At 39.7% G+C, this 16118-nt stretch overlaps 1 protein-coding gene and 1 long non-coding RNA gene across 2 annotated transcripts; both read left to right on the top strand.

Annotated features, from left to right (window-relative positions):
* The first annotated feature begins 1236 nt into the window (after positions 1-1236).
* Positions 1237-3781, top strand: LOC122060718 (receptor-like protein 6). Its single transcript, XM_042623827.1, has 2 exons — positions 1237-3661; positions 3778-3781. The coding sequence occupies exons 1-2, from the start codon at positions 1290-1292 to the stop codon at positions 3779-3781; spliced, it is 2376 nt and encodes a 791-aa protein (XP_042479761.1). The 5' UTR covers positions 1237-1289.
* On the top strand, positions 3780-4913 carry LOC122060395. Its single transcript, XR_006134388.1, has 2 exons — positions 3780-4514; positions 4614-4913. It is a non-coding gene; the product is annotated as an uncharacterized LOC122060395 (long non-coding RNA).
* The last annotated feature ends 11205 nt before the right edge of the window (positions 4914-16118 follow it).

The following is a 16118-nucleotide window of genomic DNA, read 5'->3' as shown; positions in this document are numbered from 1 at the left end:
CATTGCCTTATAAGCCAATACCCTAAAATACTGAACAACCCCTATTCACAGCCAAAGAAATTGAATAATTCACATTCTCCCCTGGGTTCACAAATACCCTCTTAGGTTTCTTATTTTCAAAAATACCCTTCAAAATTCTATTTCTTTAACTATTAGTTGGATGCAACCTGGGAAACAACCAAGTGTTGCTCCATTTCAATAGATAGAATGAAAACCATATTTGTAGGAACTCCAAATATGACTTCCCTTATCACAATAGATAGAACTTCAATAATCACATAAGGGAAAAATAAACAAGTCTTCTTTTGCCAATGTTGAAATTTCAAATTACCGAAATTTTCATAAATGAAGACATAGATCATTATTTCATTCTTAATTTGAGACAAGTTTGACTGATCAGTCAACATAGAGTGTTGAATGGGTATTATCTCTATAGATCTAATAGAGAGAGAAAGAAAGAGAGAGAGAGGAATGTGGAATGTCATCTACAAAATCTTATGGTTATTAAATTCAATTAACCAGGGCTCACCATGGATTAGACATTTTCCAACCGTTAAAGACTTGGTTTTCATGTCATTTTTTTTTCTCACGGAGAAATGTTTTGGCAATTTAACTGGTTGGATATCGGGGGAATTTTCTAAATACACAAATTCAATGACATATATATCTTCCCATGTATGTCTAAATATGCACTAGCATTTTAGTCTTTTTCAACCTCTTATATTTGTTCAATGCTTTGTTTTGTCTGTAACCAACTTTATTTGGGTTGGAACTTGAGATGTGAGAAGGATGGCGAGACTAGAGGGTAAATCTATCAATTACCAACTGATACGAATTCAATCCATATTGATTGAGATCGATCCAAAGTTTTAAAATCTTGAATCCGATTGCTTGGTTCAAGAGTAAACAGGGCTAAGCATCGATGCTTTTAGGGACATCCACCGGAGTGTTATGAATCATAAGAATATATTATCTTCTATGACTAGATTTCAAAAGAAAAAAAAAAAAAGTGAAAATAGATTTGTGATTAAATAAGTCTTCATTTTTCAACATCATTAATTCATTTTGAATCTTATATTTTGTTAGAATTCATTTTAGTTTGAACCATGCATTGTTACTGATCAGTCAGTCAACATATATAGCGTGTTGAACACGTATTATGAGAAGATAAAAGGGGAACCTCTTGTTTGATTTCCTCATCCAATCTCAAGCCTGCTGTTCTTCTTCTTCTTCTTCTTCTTCTACCATTTCTTAATATAATTTTCTTTTTCTTTGCTATCCCAATTAGAATGGGAGATCTCCCCTTTCCTGATCATCTTCTCCTCTTCTGCTTCTTTTTCGTCCTATTCCTTCTGCCTCAGACCCAACCAACCCTCTTGAGGGAGCACTACATTTGCCAAGATGATCAGAAGACTTCTCTCTTGCAATTGCAGCAAGAGTCATTTTCCAACACTTTGTGGAAACAAGAAACGGATTGTTGCTCATGGGAAAGCGTCACATGCAACATCACCACTGGTTACGTGATTGGTCTTGACTTGAGTTCCAAGCTTTCAAGACCTATCTATTCCAACAGCAGCCTCTTCGGCCTCCATCATCTCCAAAGGCTCAATCTTGCTTACAATCAATTTGAACAGACTCCTTTCCCATCTGGGTTTGATCGCCTTCCAAGATTGACCCATCTCAACTTCTCCGAAACCTGTTTCTCCGGCCAAGTACCCTGGGAATTCTCACGCCTAACAAGGTTAGTTTCTCTTGATCTCTCGAGTTGGTTATGTTATGAGACTACTGCTAAACTGGAAAGACCAAACCTTAAAGAGTTGATCCAGAATCTGACATCTCTCACGGAACTATACCTTGATAGGGTAGACCTCTCTGCACAGGGAAGAGATTGGTCTCAGGTCTTGCCGCAGTTTCTTCCCAACCTATGTGCATTGAGTTTGGTCTCCTGTGGTCTTTCAGGTCCCATTCACTCTTCTTTCTCGCAGCTTGTTTTCCTTGAGGAGCTCCTACTTAGTGAAAACTATATTCTTTCTTTTGAAACACCTAAGTTCTTGGCCGCCAATTTCTCTCATTTGAAGACTCTTAGTTTGAGCTCTTGTAGATTGCATGGGGAGTTCCCCAACGATTTTTTTCATCTACCCAATCTTCAGGTCCTTCATGTGAAGGACAATTCTCTCCTCAATGGTCAATTCCCAGATTTTCTACATAACAATGCCTTTCAGGACATATCTCTCTCTAACACAAATTTTTCAGGAGCGATTCCAGATTCTATTGGAAATCTCACCCACCTAACTTTTTTAGACCTTACAATGAACCATTTCATTGGTTCAATTCCATCTTCTCTAGCAAACCTTACCCATCTAGCCTATTTGGACCTTTCCTATAATAATTTTACAGGTTCAGTCCCTCCGTTTAATAAAGACAATGTCCCAAATCTTGAACATTTGGACTTGTCCAACAACCTTCTTGATGGGACAATCCATTCTTCTTTATTTGCACTTCCTTCATTGCAGATGTTACAACTCTCGTATAATCAGCTTGAAGGTCGACTTGAATTGTCTCATAATTTATCTAGTTCATCATTGGTAACTATCGATTTGGTTGGAAACAAATTGAATGGAGAAATACCAAAATCATTTTCTGAATTCTCTAGTCTTTGGGCTCTGCGTGTGAGTTCCAACAATTTTAGTGGCACTGTAAAGCTGGACATGTTTGGAAACCTTGAGAACCTTTTGGATCTTGATCTGTCAAACAACCTATTGTCAGTTGAAGTTGGCAACAATAGTTCTTCTTTTCATTTCCAGCTTGTTTCGTTGAGGTTGGGATCTTGCCACATAAAAGAATTCCCGGAGTTCTTGAGAACTCAAGAGTATTTGCAGTATTTAGACCTTTCAAACAACCAAATCCAAGGACATGTACCTAGTTGGATATGGAAGGAGGATCTTCTTGAGGTGGATCTTTCTTACAATGGAATAGTAGATTTGGAACCTCCTTTTACGGATCATTCAAATCCTTCCACTCTCAAGTCCTTATATTCATTGACATTGATTTCTTGCAATTTGAGAGCAATCCCTGAATTTTTGAAGGACCTAAATGAACTCATGTTTCTTGACCTTTCAAATAACAACATTTCTGGGAAATTGCCGAATTGGATATGGAAGGAAAGTTTATCTGAGTTGAATCTTTCATACAACTCTCTATATGCTTTTGAGCAACCACTCCTAAAATTTTCGTCATGTCCATTAAGTAGTCTTGATCTTCGTTGGAACAAGCTACAAGGGTCTATCCCGATTCCATCATCCACTGTCAGATTCTTTTCAATTTCGAACAATAGCTTTGTTGGAGGAATCCCTGAGTCAATATGCAAATTGAGTAGCCTATTATTGTTTGATGCCTCTCACAATAATTTGAGCGGTTCTATTCCGGAATGTCTTGGTAACATTCGCAGTCTCTCAGTATTGGATGTACACGAGAATAGATTTCATGGAATGCCTCAAAATTTTGCAAATGCAAGCAGCCTGAAGACACTCAACATTAATGGAAACATATTAGAAGGGCAAGTGCCTAGGTCATTGACTAATTGCACATCACTAGAGGTTCTAGACCTTGGGAAGAACAAGTTATCTGATACCTTCCCCTTCTGGTTGGGAAAATTGCCTAGGTTGCGAGTTCTTGTACTGCATTCCAACAGATTCTATGGCCCCATCGAACACTTGGGAACCTTCAATGAGTTCCCATTGCTGCAAATTATGGACATCTCTTCCAATAAATTTGCAGGTGATTTGCCAGCTGAATACTTTCAAAGCTTGAGGGCAATGATGTTACAGAATGGGAATAAAACAGAAGCACATTATATTGGAAATTCCTACTACAGAGACTCAGTGACAATCATGATCAAAGGGCAAGAAATGGAGCTACTGAGGATCATGACCATCTACACAGCTCTTGATCTATCCTGCAATAAATTCCAGGGGGAAATTCCAAAAGTGATTGGAGAGCTCACATCACTTGTGTTTTTAAACTTGTCTCACAATGACCTAACCGGCCAAATCCCACCATCGATTGGAAACATGGCCCAACTTGAATCGTTGGATCTCTCACGAAACAAGCTATCAGGGAAAATCCCTTGGCAATTTACTAATCTTACATTCCTTGAGGTCCTGAACCTCTCTGAAAATCATCTTGAGGGACCTATACCACGGAGCTCTCAGTTCGATACATTTTCAAACACTTCTTACATTGAGAATCCAGGATTATGTGGTTTCCCTTTATCAAAGAAATGTAGAAACACTAGTGATGATATGCCACAACAAGGTGAGAAATCAAAGTCAACAAATGACTTCAAATCTGTTTGGGAATTCATGTTGATGGGTTATGGATGTGGATTGGTAATTGGGATTGTCATAGGACATATCATTGTCAAGGATGAGTGGCTTATAAGAACTTTTAGAATGGCACCAACTAGGCGACAGAGAAATTCAAAAAGAGGAAGACTGAGGAGAGGATGAAAAAAGGTAATCAAATTTTTTTTTTTCCTTTCAATTATGTAAATAAATCTGCGACTTTTTTTTTTCTTCTTGGGGTGCTAAGATTGTGTCTTCTTTTTTTTATAGGCACATAATGAAATGTTACTTATGGAGTGGAAACCTTATCCCAAAACGAAAAGTACTTGAAAGGAGCTTTGCTAGAAAATAATCCATTTCAAGGCATGGTTGGCTGATTGCATGCAAACGAAGACTTGGTTGGCATCCTTAAACCATTTACTTGATTTTTAGTCCTTTTACAGCAAATAATGGGTAACATCTGTAGTCCCACACTGTTCTCGAATGGTTTTTCTATTTCCATAAATCTTTATTAGAGGATAATAAATATTTGTTTGGAATCATAATCAGATTTCAAACTTTCAGGGTCTCCATAAATCTGAATCCATTATTTTCAATGACATGGAAGATTTAAAGCCGTCCATGAAAATTTGTCACAAAGAAACTAATAGATTAAATGGCACATGAAAGACATAATGCACAACCAAGAAATTTATCTTGTATAAGCTAATAGATCAATGATAAACTTATCTTGGACTTTCACTGGGAAATCTTTCTCTGTTTCAGATCTCTTATGTGCCTGGTGCATTGGTGTTACCATTCCCTCTAGTAAGACAAGTGAGCCAATGGAAGTATTTTGGTGCCCCCCTCAAGATGGCTGGGTTAAACTTAACACTGATGGATGTTTCCTGGGAAATCTGGGCAGGGCAGGTATAGGTGGTGTTCTTAGGAACAATAAGGCGGAGATCATATCAAACTTTAGGGAAGCAATTGGTGTCAAAACAAATTTTGAACTTGAAATTTATGCAGAAATCTCAGGTATAGAAAAAGCAAGAGATTGTGAGGTTCAAAATCTGTGGATCGAAGTTGACTCAGTGGCAGTGGTTCTTCTTCTTCTAGAGGTCTAATCCCATGGTTTGTCTTCCAAAGATGGAGAGGGCTTCAGATCTATTTATAGTCAACTGTTTGGAAGATTTCTCACTGATTTCACGAAGGAAATGCAGCAAAGTTGGGCACTTCAAAACCCTGTCTCATCTTGCCTCCTTTGACTCGTATGGCCCTTGAGCAGGACGCGAGTATGCGTCCTCGCTATAGATTCTTGTAATTTTTTGGGGTTGATTTTCTTGGGGCTTTTTTCCTGTTGATGGCAATGCCGAAGGTGGGAGTCTAGCTCTGAGTTAATCTTTGCCGTTTTATTTCTCATCTTTGTACATTATTTTTCTTCTTTCATTTTAATATAATCAGGATCTCTTAGCGACAAAAAAAGTATATTAATAAAAAGAATGAGAAAATGGCCAAAGCCTTATAAGATACAAATTAACCAAAAACCCCTGTTCCCATTCCCCACCTTCGGCATTGCCATCAGCAGAGAATGGAATCAGGCCAAAGAAACAATCACCCTATGGGCCAAGAAGCAATCATGAAAAGCGAATTGCATCCCAATCAATATCATCTATAGAGAACCTTGGTGGAACATCCCATATAGCTAAAACCAAATTATATGCTTTGCTAGCCCATCTGCCACCATATTTATCTCATGGTAGCAATATTGAATTTTCCATTGGATCCTGTCTAAGTACTCAATAAGAGAGAGCCATTTCTGAAGGAAACACCATGGAATTGATTTCCGAGAGATGCACCAAACCACTACTTTGGAATCACACTCCACCTCTATCCGGGTAAAACCACGCTGCATAGCAATCTTAAATGCAGCGTGTAAACATTCAGGTGGGTAGGAGAACCCACCTGAGCAAACTGTTTAGACCGACGAGTCATATTGGTAGGTTTGGTACCTGCTGATCCTACCCATTGGTAGACAGAGAGGAGACAGGTGGGTAACACTGGTAGGTGTGGCACCCGCCGGTCCTACCCATCGGCATTCCTCGGGTTTTACTGTTTTTCTTCTTTCTTCCATTCCAACTCTTGGAAACCCAATAAGGTGATTTCCCACTTCATTTCTCACATATTCTAAGCCTCATCTACTTGATTGATCCATGGATCTAAGCCACTAACAAGATTTGGAGAAAGAAATCATACCTTAACTTGAAAAACCCCAAATCTTCGGATCCTTTTTCCAAACTCAAATGCCATTTCAATAACTCCCAAATCTTTGTTTCCCTTCTTAAATCCTTCATGGAAATCATACCAGGGTTCCATTATCTTCTAGATTCAACGACACACAAAAAGGGTTTCATTATATTTCGAGGGTTTATGGTGTTTCTTACCTCAATATGTAGATCTCAAGGCATCGGATGCTATTCTGGCCACAGAAAGGTAAGATGCGGCTTCAGAATCCAAGGGGGAAGCCTCCTCCTTCTTCCTTCTCTCCTTCTTCCTCTTCTCTCCCTCTTCTTTACTCCCCCCACCAAACTTTGCTGAAATCATAAATGGGAGAGAGACAAGGGTTTAAGTGTTGTTTATACTTTGGTTCATAAATATCTTGTAAGGCCTATTTGGTTTTACCCATTTATGGACCAAAACATATTAAATCACATTTTTGGGCGAAGTAGCCGATATCATCGGGCACATAAGACCTCATTTCGATGAGGGATCCAAAATAAATGTGCTCACCTAAGCTGGGTTTGCTAGGGCCCACGGTACACATACAGGGGGGTCCCACTGGTGGGTCTCGCACCTATCAGTGACACCCACCAGCTAGCCAAACAAGCCAATCTTGCTGTATTTTGGAGAAAAATGGGATCTTAACACGTATCTTACTCTCACCACGTGATGTGGATTAAGTTCTTATCATTCAAATATAATAACATATCTTCCCTATTCGTACATGACCTTGTGATACGTGCAAGGGCATGGCTTTGGCATGCGAATCACTTCAAGTACCGGCTCAATCTTGTCCGGCCACCCAACATTTGACGTCACCCTTGCCGCCATGTACCATAAGGCACCAGCGTCAACCCGTTCCAGTTCGGACCTTACAAGACCAAATCCTATTGACCGGTCAATAAATTGGGTTTAAAGAGTAGGGCTCTACACATATCTAGAAATATCTTTAGATTTTTCACCCCTCTTAACTCTGCATTTATGAAGACAAAAATATCGTCAGCATAAAGCAAGTGAGAAGAGGTAGTAGCATTTTTAGGACCTGGAAGGACACGAATCTTCTTATCCATCAAGAGCACCTTAAGGCACGACAGAGCACCTCCTCAGTAACAATGAAGAGGATGGGGGAGAGGGGATCACCTTGATGTAGACCCCGCTCCACACCAAAGAAACCTATAGGTCCGCCGTTAATCAAAACTGATAGTCTAGTAGATAGAAGAATTTGATGAAGCTGGTCAATCAAGATATGGGAAAAACCAAACCAACGAACGTCAAATATGAACTTCCAGTCTAATGTATCATAGGCATTTTGGATATTCTGCTTTAGCGCCATACCACCACCATAAGATTTCATGTACATTAGATTGGCAAGCTCAGAGGCCATGCAGATGTTAGAGGAAATGATTATTCCTTTTTGAAATGCACCTTGTTCCTCTGAAATCAATCTAAGGGAGAAGAGGCGTCATCCGCATAGCAATAATTATTAGGTATAATCTTGAAAAAGAAATTACCTAGGCAGATAGGACGAAATTGTCCAACAAATGCAGCATTATTAACCTTTGGAATCAGAGTAATAAAGTTAGAGTTTACCCCTTTGGTGATCACTCCTTGAAAAAAATTCTGGACATCTAGGCAAATCTTTGGACCCACCACATCCCAACAAGAACGATAGAAGGCCCCAGGATACGCATCGGGACCAGGCGCCCTAGTTGGTTCTAAATCATAAATTGCTGCTCTAACTTCATCTACAGAGGGGCATTTCATCAACAACAAGTTGTCTTCATTCGTGATGATGGATGGGATACGTGATAGAATATTCGTCATTGAAATCGATAGATCTCGTTTATGGAATTTCTCAAAGTGAGAACACACGAACGGACCAATGCTCGCAGGAGATGAGAGCACACCACCAGCCCCATCTTAAATGTCCTTAATCTGATTCTTCCCTTTTTTAATTTTTTTCATCATGTGGAAGAATTTCAAGTTGTGGTCACCAAAACGGAGCCAACAAATGCCAGACTTTTTAGCCCAAACCTTTTCCTGCAAGAGCATGGTTGCTTCATAGTCACATTTGGCCTCTATCTCAGCCTGAAAGAGGGACTTAGTGATCCTCTCACTTTCAATCAAGGAATGAATATCTTCCAATGCCATCATCGTCCTGCTCACCTCAGAATCAGCATTAGGGAATGTGTCTTTGGTCTATGCCTTCAACACAGGTTTTAACCTTTTAAGTGTAGCTGCTACCATAGAAATTGGGGTGCCAGAGTGGGGCATATCCCAAGATGATTTCACCACATTCACAAAGTTTTGATGATCACACCAGAAATGCTGTAGACGAAATGGAACACCGGGAGGACGAGGGATCCCATCACATGAAACCACGATAGGGCAGTGATTCGAGTAACTATTTGAGAGAACCCACTAAGAGCACCCATTGAATAGAGAAAACCAATCCTCATTGCAGATGCCCCGATCGAGAACTGCGCACGAACATTACCAACCTGACGGTTGTTCGACCAAGTGAACTTACAACTTGAAGAGGGGATAGGGAGAAGAGAAATTGCTTCCATCATAGTAGTAAACTCCCCTGCTGAGCTCAAACTAAAATTTCCAGGACTTCATGTGAGTACAAGGTCGCATTAAAATCTCTTAACACCATCCATGGATGCGAATTTGCTAGGGAGCATGGATCAAGCCATAACTGATGTCTCTCCACTTTTAAGGCAATTAGCATGGACCACAGAGAGAACATTAGCACCATTAAAATTAATCATAAGAGAAATCTGTTGAGTAGAAGAACATACAACCATCTGTTTAGACATGTTTGCCCTCCATAAAACCCAAATATTTGGGGTCAGGTCACCTCTAGAATTGTATACAATATCAGACACGAATCCGAATGAAGAAACCAAATTCTATGGTCACTTCTCAGGGAGCACCTTAGGCTCGGCCAAGCAAACAATTGAGACATCATTAGAATTGAGTAAAGAACGGAGCGAAGCACGCGCCCTGCTATTCCGAATACCTTGGATATTCCAGAAAATTATTTTCATAGGGAAGAGGAGGCCGAATGGTCAGAGCGAGCTTGTCTACCCTGCAAAGAACAATCCAATCCCAAAATTTCCTGCACCCTGGCACTTCGACGAAGTGTATTACAATTCAGCTGAGGAGGAGAAGAAGAACGCCATCTTACTTCAGTAGAACCCTCGAGCAGATTCTGATTAGCTTGAGCATTGAGATCATAATGGACGACAACCGTCCTGCCATTGTTAATGCAATCCATGGTGGGAGGCGAGGCCTGCCCCTCACCACTCAAAACAATTTCAATGTCACCCCCTTCCCCACGTGAACAGTCCATCTCAGCAAGGTTACCATCCAAGATTCCTCCAATCTGGCCACTAGTATTGGACTGAGAAAGAGGCAATCCCCCAAGGAAATCCTCCACAAAACTGACCGAATTGGGACGACCAGCCAAAACGGAAACTTCAGAAAGAAGACACTGAGATTGCACATTCCCATTGGTTATACGGTTGACCAACATCAATCCTAAGAGGTGAAACGTCCATAGGAGTAGGATCCAAAAAGGACGCTTCAGAAAATAGAGGCTGAGCTTACACACTCCCATTGGCAGTACAGTTGACCAAGTCATTCCTAGGAGAGGATTATTTTCCAAACTCCCATTGGAATAGGAGTAGGATCAATTACCGAATTTCCTTCTAAAGTAGGACTCTGACGCACCACGGGACGCCACTCTTGTCGATATTCAGCTTCTTGAACCACCTGTTCTGCCACTGCGTCTGAAGCCCTGCATGAATCTGCTCTATGTCCATATCATCGACAAGACGAGCAACGCGACGGCGGGTTCTCAAAGATAACCTGCTGCTTAAATATAAAAGATTCCCTCGAGCCATATTGCTCTGTTTCCACAAACAACTCCTCCACCCGCGGTTCTGAATCATCAATATCGACCCATACGCGGGCGAAGTGACCAAACAAGGAATCACGAGTCTTCCGATCAATGGCGACTGGACGACCAACCACCTTAGCCAGAGAAAGGATGATCTCCTCATCCCAGTACCCTTGAGGTAGAAAGCGAATCAAGAACCCCTCTACACGAACAGGACCATTCACTCGACTGAGCAAGGCAAAACGATGTTTGCCCACCTGCCTATCGTTTGCATTTGAGGGATCTTAATCCGAGTCAAGGCGCCATCCTTCACAGCCATTGGGAGGCTGTCGATGACAGGAAGCTACCGTCTGCCTACTACCGACGCAAAAGTGCGTGAAGCAGCAGCAATACCTACAAAGTTCTCCCCAGGAGTAGTTTGCGAGTCTGGAACAGGACCAGATTGGTGGAAAAGCAAAAACTGGTGGCAAATCAACCTCAATCTCTGAATGAATCATGCCCGATTGAAGCAGATGCGTAAACGGATCTGCAATCCAACGATCTGAACTAAAATCCCAAGCATCACCGGAGGCCTCAACCACCCGCGTATCCGAAGCACCAACAACGTTGGGTTTCCAAGGGCAGAAGTCCCAGGCACTCTCTCACTCATGCTCTGTTCTCCCCTGAGAGTAGTCCATGTAAACCTGACCACTAGATCCGCTAATAAGACCAAATGGGTTATTAAGGATACTAATATGTTCGGCTGCTTTAGTTCTGGAAGTCAAATCTTTGTTAGACAATATGAAGTTTGTCATCATCCCTGGTCAAGAGTCAAGCTAATAGATAAGCCATTCTATGTACTCATCCGTGCTCAAGAGTCAAGCTAATAGATCACAATTGTTTCTTTTGGGCTTAATTTTAATTTCATTTATAATGAGCCTACATTAAAAATATTGTTATTAATTTATTTACACTTGCTTCATTAATGGATTCTTAACTCATTAATGGAAATATCAGAGAGAGCAACCTATATGTGTATATCCTAGTTTTTATTAGATTTAGTGTGCATTGGGTTGCTCCAGAGGCTAGATGGGACCCTATGGGCAGGTTTTGGGTTTCTTAAATCTAAAACTTAGGCTTTCGATTATGCAATCCTGTTGTGACTCTTGCAACTAGATGGATCATGTTGGAGGTTTATTAAGTAATTTCATCATAGCTCTAATGAAACCCAATTATAAAATACCATATAAATGTATAAACCATAAACTATTTATGCAATTGAAATTAGAAATCATTTGGTTTTTATTTAATTTATTGAAATGATTTCAGAAACTTGTTTATAACTTTTGATTGCTCAATTTGATCAATTTGGCCCCTCATAGTTTTGGCCTAGTTCATATATGAATATGTTTCAAATCTAATAAATGGATTAATATTTGACTGATCGAACTAGTGGGAGGATGGAATTATACACTCTAAACTATATTATATGGTTCGACCAGTGGGAAGATGAAATTTAAAACTATTCTAGAACAGTTGAAGTGTTATGCCTTTGTTTCATAATGGCTCCGGAATTGTATTTCTATTTATGCCTATTTTTACATTGGTTTGTCATTACCATGATGTTGATAAGTTATTTATGACTAACATAGATAGAAAGTAATGGCATTTTGTATTTGCATCTCATATTTGAAATACCCTATGATGAATAAATGTTGGAATTAAACTGAATGTAACCTTCTGTAAATACTTGGCTACATCATACATTTCTAGAAAACCATGAAAGGGAGGAGTGGAATCCACCAAAGTGGCTCATCATATTCTTCCATGTTTTCCCCAACGTAGCAAAGTTGGTGGGTGACTTTACCTAAAGGTGATGTCACCCAAGTTATTGAAAATGATAGTAACCTAGGGGTTCCTTGACCCAAAGGTGATGGGACTTCAAAAGTAATTATTCTTTTCATGATAAATGTGGATTTGCAAGAGGAGCAGTGAATTCTTAGTCCAAAAGATGGAAATGCAGTTATGGTTGTGGCTCTTGTATAGTTTTTGTTGTCCTAATGGCCTTATAAATGTATGTTCTTGTACCTATAGATACATTTTTCAATGAGAAAAAATATGATAGTATTAAAGTGATACATTCAATTCGATTGTGTCTTCCTCAACAGTAAAAGTGACATTTTCTCAAAGGTGATATCATCAAAGTGTATCCCAAGGGGTTAGCACAGTTGGTTTGGAGGGGACACAGTACGCCGCCTCAGGAAACGAGGTCTCATAATCAAACCTTCACCGCTGCACCTAACTTCTTGAGGCCACCGCACGAGAGTTTCTGTCTCGGACTGACCCAATCCTGTGTAAGTGGTATCATAGTGACCCTAGGAACTAGTCAGGTCAAAGATCCGAACACCCTGGGTATGAAAAAAGAAAAAGAAAATGTCATCAAAGTGTGTAAACATTCAATTTGATTGTGCATTTTTTGACAATAAAAATGTCATTTTTTCAAAGGTGATATTATCAAAGTTTGTGGATAAATATTCACATATTAAGAAGGGATATTACTTAGAGATTATTTTGCCCAAAGGTAATTGAATTTTTGAAAGTTAATGTTTTTTCACAATTAATACAAGGAAATAGATGATCAGTGAATTCTTGTCCCAAATGATAGAGATGCAATTTTAGTTATAACTCTTATTTAACACATTGATGATATTATATGCTTAATATTGTGATTCTTATTTTAAAATTTGGCATGTATTATGTTGTTATTATTGCCCTAACAAGATGACCATTCCTTCAAGTTATTTGTCTTCCATCACAGTTCTTACTTGTAATAACTATAAAAAATGGGTGAAGGGATTGAAATTACATTTGGATGTTCTTAACTTAGACTTGGCACTTAAGGAGCATAAATCTAGCCTTCTCACAGACATAAGTTAGCAAAGGAGACCAAGTAGAAGTTGAAGCCATTATAGTAGTTAAGTTTTCTTTAAGTTCAGACATTTATATTGAGTCGTTTGATATGGTTGGTTGATGGAAGCTTTGCTTCTTGTTGACTATTAGTTTATGTTTGAAACTTTCTTATGATTTCGTGGAGACGATGGTGCTCAATGGCTGCATCGTGCTTGAACTCTTCCGAGAGAGAGAGAGAGAGAGAGAGAGAGAGAGAGAGAGAGAGAGAGAGAGAGAGAGAGAGTTGTGGTTGATGTCCTACACCACCTCCTGATACAACCTGTTGAAAAAGCTAGGCTACCATCCAACCTTTTTGAGGTGCAGATGGTGTTAGAAATATGTACCCAATGTTGAGAATCATTAGAGTAATATTGTTGAGATGCATTCCTTGTTTGAAGCAAGATGAAGTGTTGAAGAAGATCGGCACTGATTGTTGAAGCCAATGAACCAAACAAATTGACTTGTATCAGAAATAGATACTCTCCTTAAGGTCGGAAACTTCCCTATAGAAGTACATTAATTGGATAGACTTGAGGTTTTACCTCCAAAAAAGGAGGTTAAGATTGTTAGAAATAAGTACCTGATGTTGAAAATCACAGGACTGATATTGTTGAGATACATCCACCAATTGTTGAAGCCAACAAACCAAACATGTTGAGTCATGTCAGAAACAGATACCTCTTTTGTTATCCCAATGAGAATGGGAAATCTCCATCTTTCTCATCTTCACCTCAGCTATTGTTTGTTCTTCTTATTGCTTATGCCTCAGACCCGAGCAACCCCCTTGAGTGAACGCCATATTTGCCTAGAAGGCCAAAAAATATGCTCTCTTGCAATTGCAGCAACAGTCCCTTAAATTCTCTTATTCCAATCTATGAGAACCGGAAATGGATTGTTGCTCATGGGATGGCATCACATGCAACGTGACCACTGGTTATGCCATTGTTCTCAACTTGAGTGTCAATTTCGACTTTGAATTTGAAGCTTTGGGAACCAATCTATTCCAACAGCAGCCTATTTGGTCTCCATCATCTTTGAAGGCTCAATCTTGCTTTCATTTACTTTAACCAGAGTCCTATCCTATCTGGTTTGATTTGCTTCCAAGCTTGACCCACCTCAACCTCTCTGGGACATGTTTCTCCGGCCAGATGCTCTGGGAATTCTCACGCCTAACAAGGTTGGTTTCTCTTGATCTCTCCTACGACTATAGTTACTGTAATCATGTTCTAAAACTAGAAAGACTGAACCTTAAGGAGTTGATCCAGAATCTGACATCTCTTATGGAACTATACCTTGATGGTGTAGACCTCTCTACACAGGGAAGCAACAGCATCATTGGTATCAGGTCTTACCCCAAGCACTTCCCAACCTCTGTGTATTGAGATCATCTCACTACGGTCTTTCAAGTCCCATTCACTCTTTTCTCTCCCAGATTGTCTTCCTCTCAGAGCTCCGACTATAATCTTATTGTTGAAGCACCCAAGTTCTTGGCCGATTTCTCTCATTGTTGAAAACTCTTAGTCTAAGGTCTAAGGTCTTGTGGATTGTAAGGGGAGTTCCCCAGTAGTGTTTTTCTTCTACCCAACCTACAGATCCTTGATGTGTCAAACAATTCTCTCCTCGCTGGTCAATTGCTAGATGTTCCACATCACAAAGCCCCTCCCAGACCTCGCAGTAGCGGGAGTCTCGTGCACTGGGTTGCTCTCTTTTTTAATGGCTTTAAGGTCATGCCTCTCTATAACACAAATTTTTTTGGAGGGATTCCTAATTCTATTGGAAATCTTAGGTTTTTGACGATATTACTGTTGGTGTACGATGTGTCTTGTATTTCGTCACAGTTTAATCCAGGGAGTACTGGTGTAGTGTCTTGTAGCGAGGGTTTCTTTCTCTGTAATGCAAGCAATACTGAGAGGTGTGAGGGACGAACGCTGTAACCCTATTCTCCATTGATAGTAAAACAGGATCTCATCTCACCGGAGACGTAGGTAATCTTGCCGAACCTCGTAAATCTATGTGCATTGCTTGTTCTTGTTTTTTCATTATCTTCTACATCGTTTTAGGATTAAGTTTCTACAATTACGGCTTCCTAATTGCAATTTCTTTGGATCAGTCTCACCTTCCCTAACAAACCTAACCCAACTAACTAACTTAGACCTTTCAGTGAACAATTTCACTACTTCAATTCCATCTTCTCTGGAAAACCTTTATCAATCTAGCTCATTTGGACTTGTCTGACAGTCTTCTCGAAGGAGCAATCCACTCTTTTCTATTTATACTACCATCATTACAAATCCTTAATCCTCTCAAGTAATCAGCTTGGGGGTCGACTTGAGTTGTTTCATAGTTCATCTATTTCATCATCATTGTGGTACAAGGTTTTGAGAAGGAACAAATTGAATGGACAAATACCAAAATCAATTTCACAATTCTCAAGTCTTTGATACCCCTATCTAAGCTCCAACAATTTTAATGGCACCGTAAAGCTGGACATGTTTGGGAACCTTGAGAACCTTTGGACTCTTGACCTTTCAGACAACATAATACTTGAGTGGTTCAATTCCGAAATGTCTAGGTAATATTGGAACTATCTCAGTATTGTATGTACAAGAGAATAGATTTCATGGAATGCCTCAACATTTTACGAATGCATGTAGCTTGAGGACGCTCAAAATAAACAGAAA

This window comes from Macadamia integrifolia, chromosome 14 (genome assembly GCF_013358625.1).
Source record: "Macadamia integrifolia cultivar HAES 741 chromosome 14, SCU_Mint_v3, whole genome shotgun sequence".
Taxonomy (NCBI): Eukaryota; Viridiplantae; Streptophyta; class Magnoliopsida; order Proteales; family Proteaceae; genus Macadamia; species Macadamia integrifolia.
Note: the sequence above shows the minus strand (reverse complement) of the source record. Positions and strands in the feature narration are given on the sequence as shown.

Coding starts and splice junctions, on each gene's coding strand:
- LOC122060718 (XM_042623827.1), top strand. CDS start 1,290: ATGGGAGATCTCCCCTTTCCTGATCATCTTCTCCTCTTCTGCTTCTTT.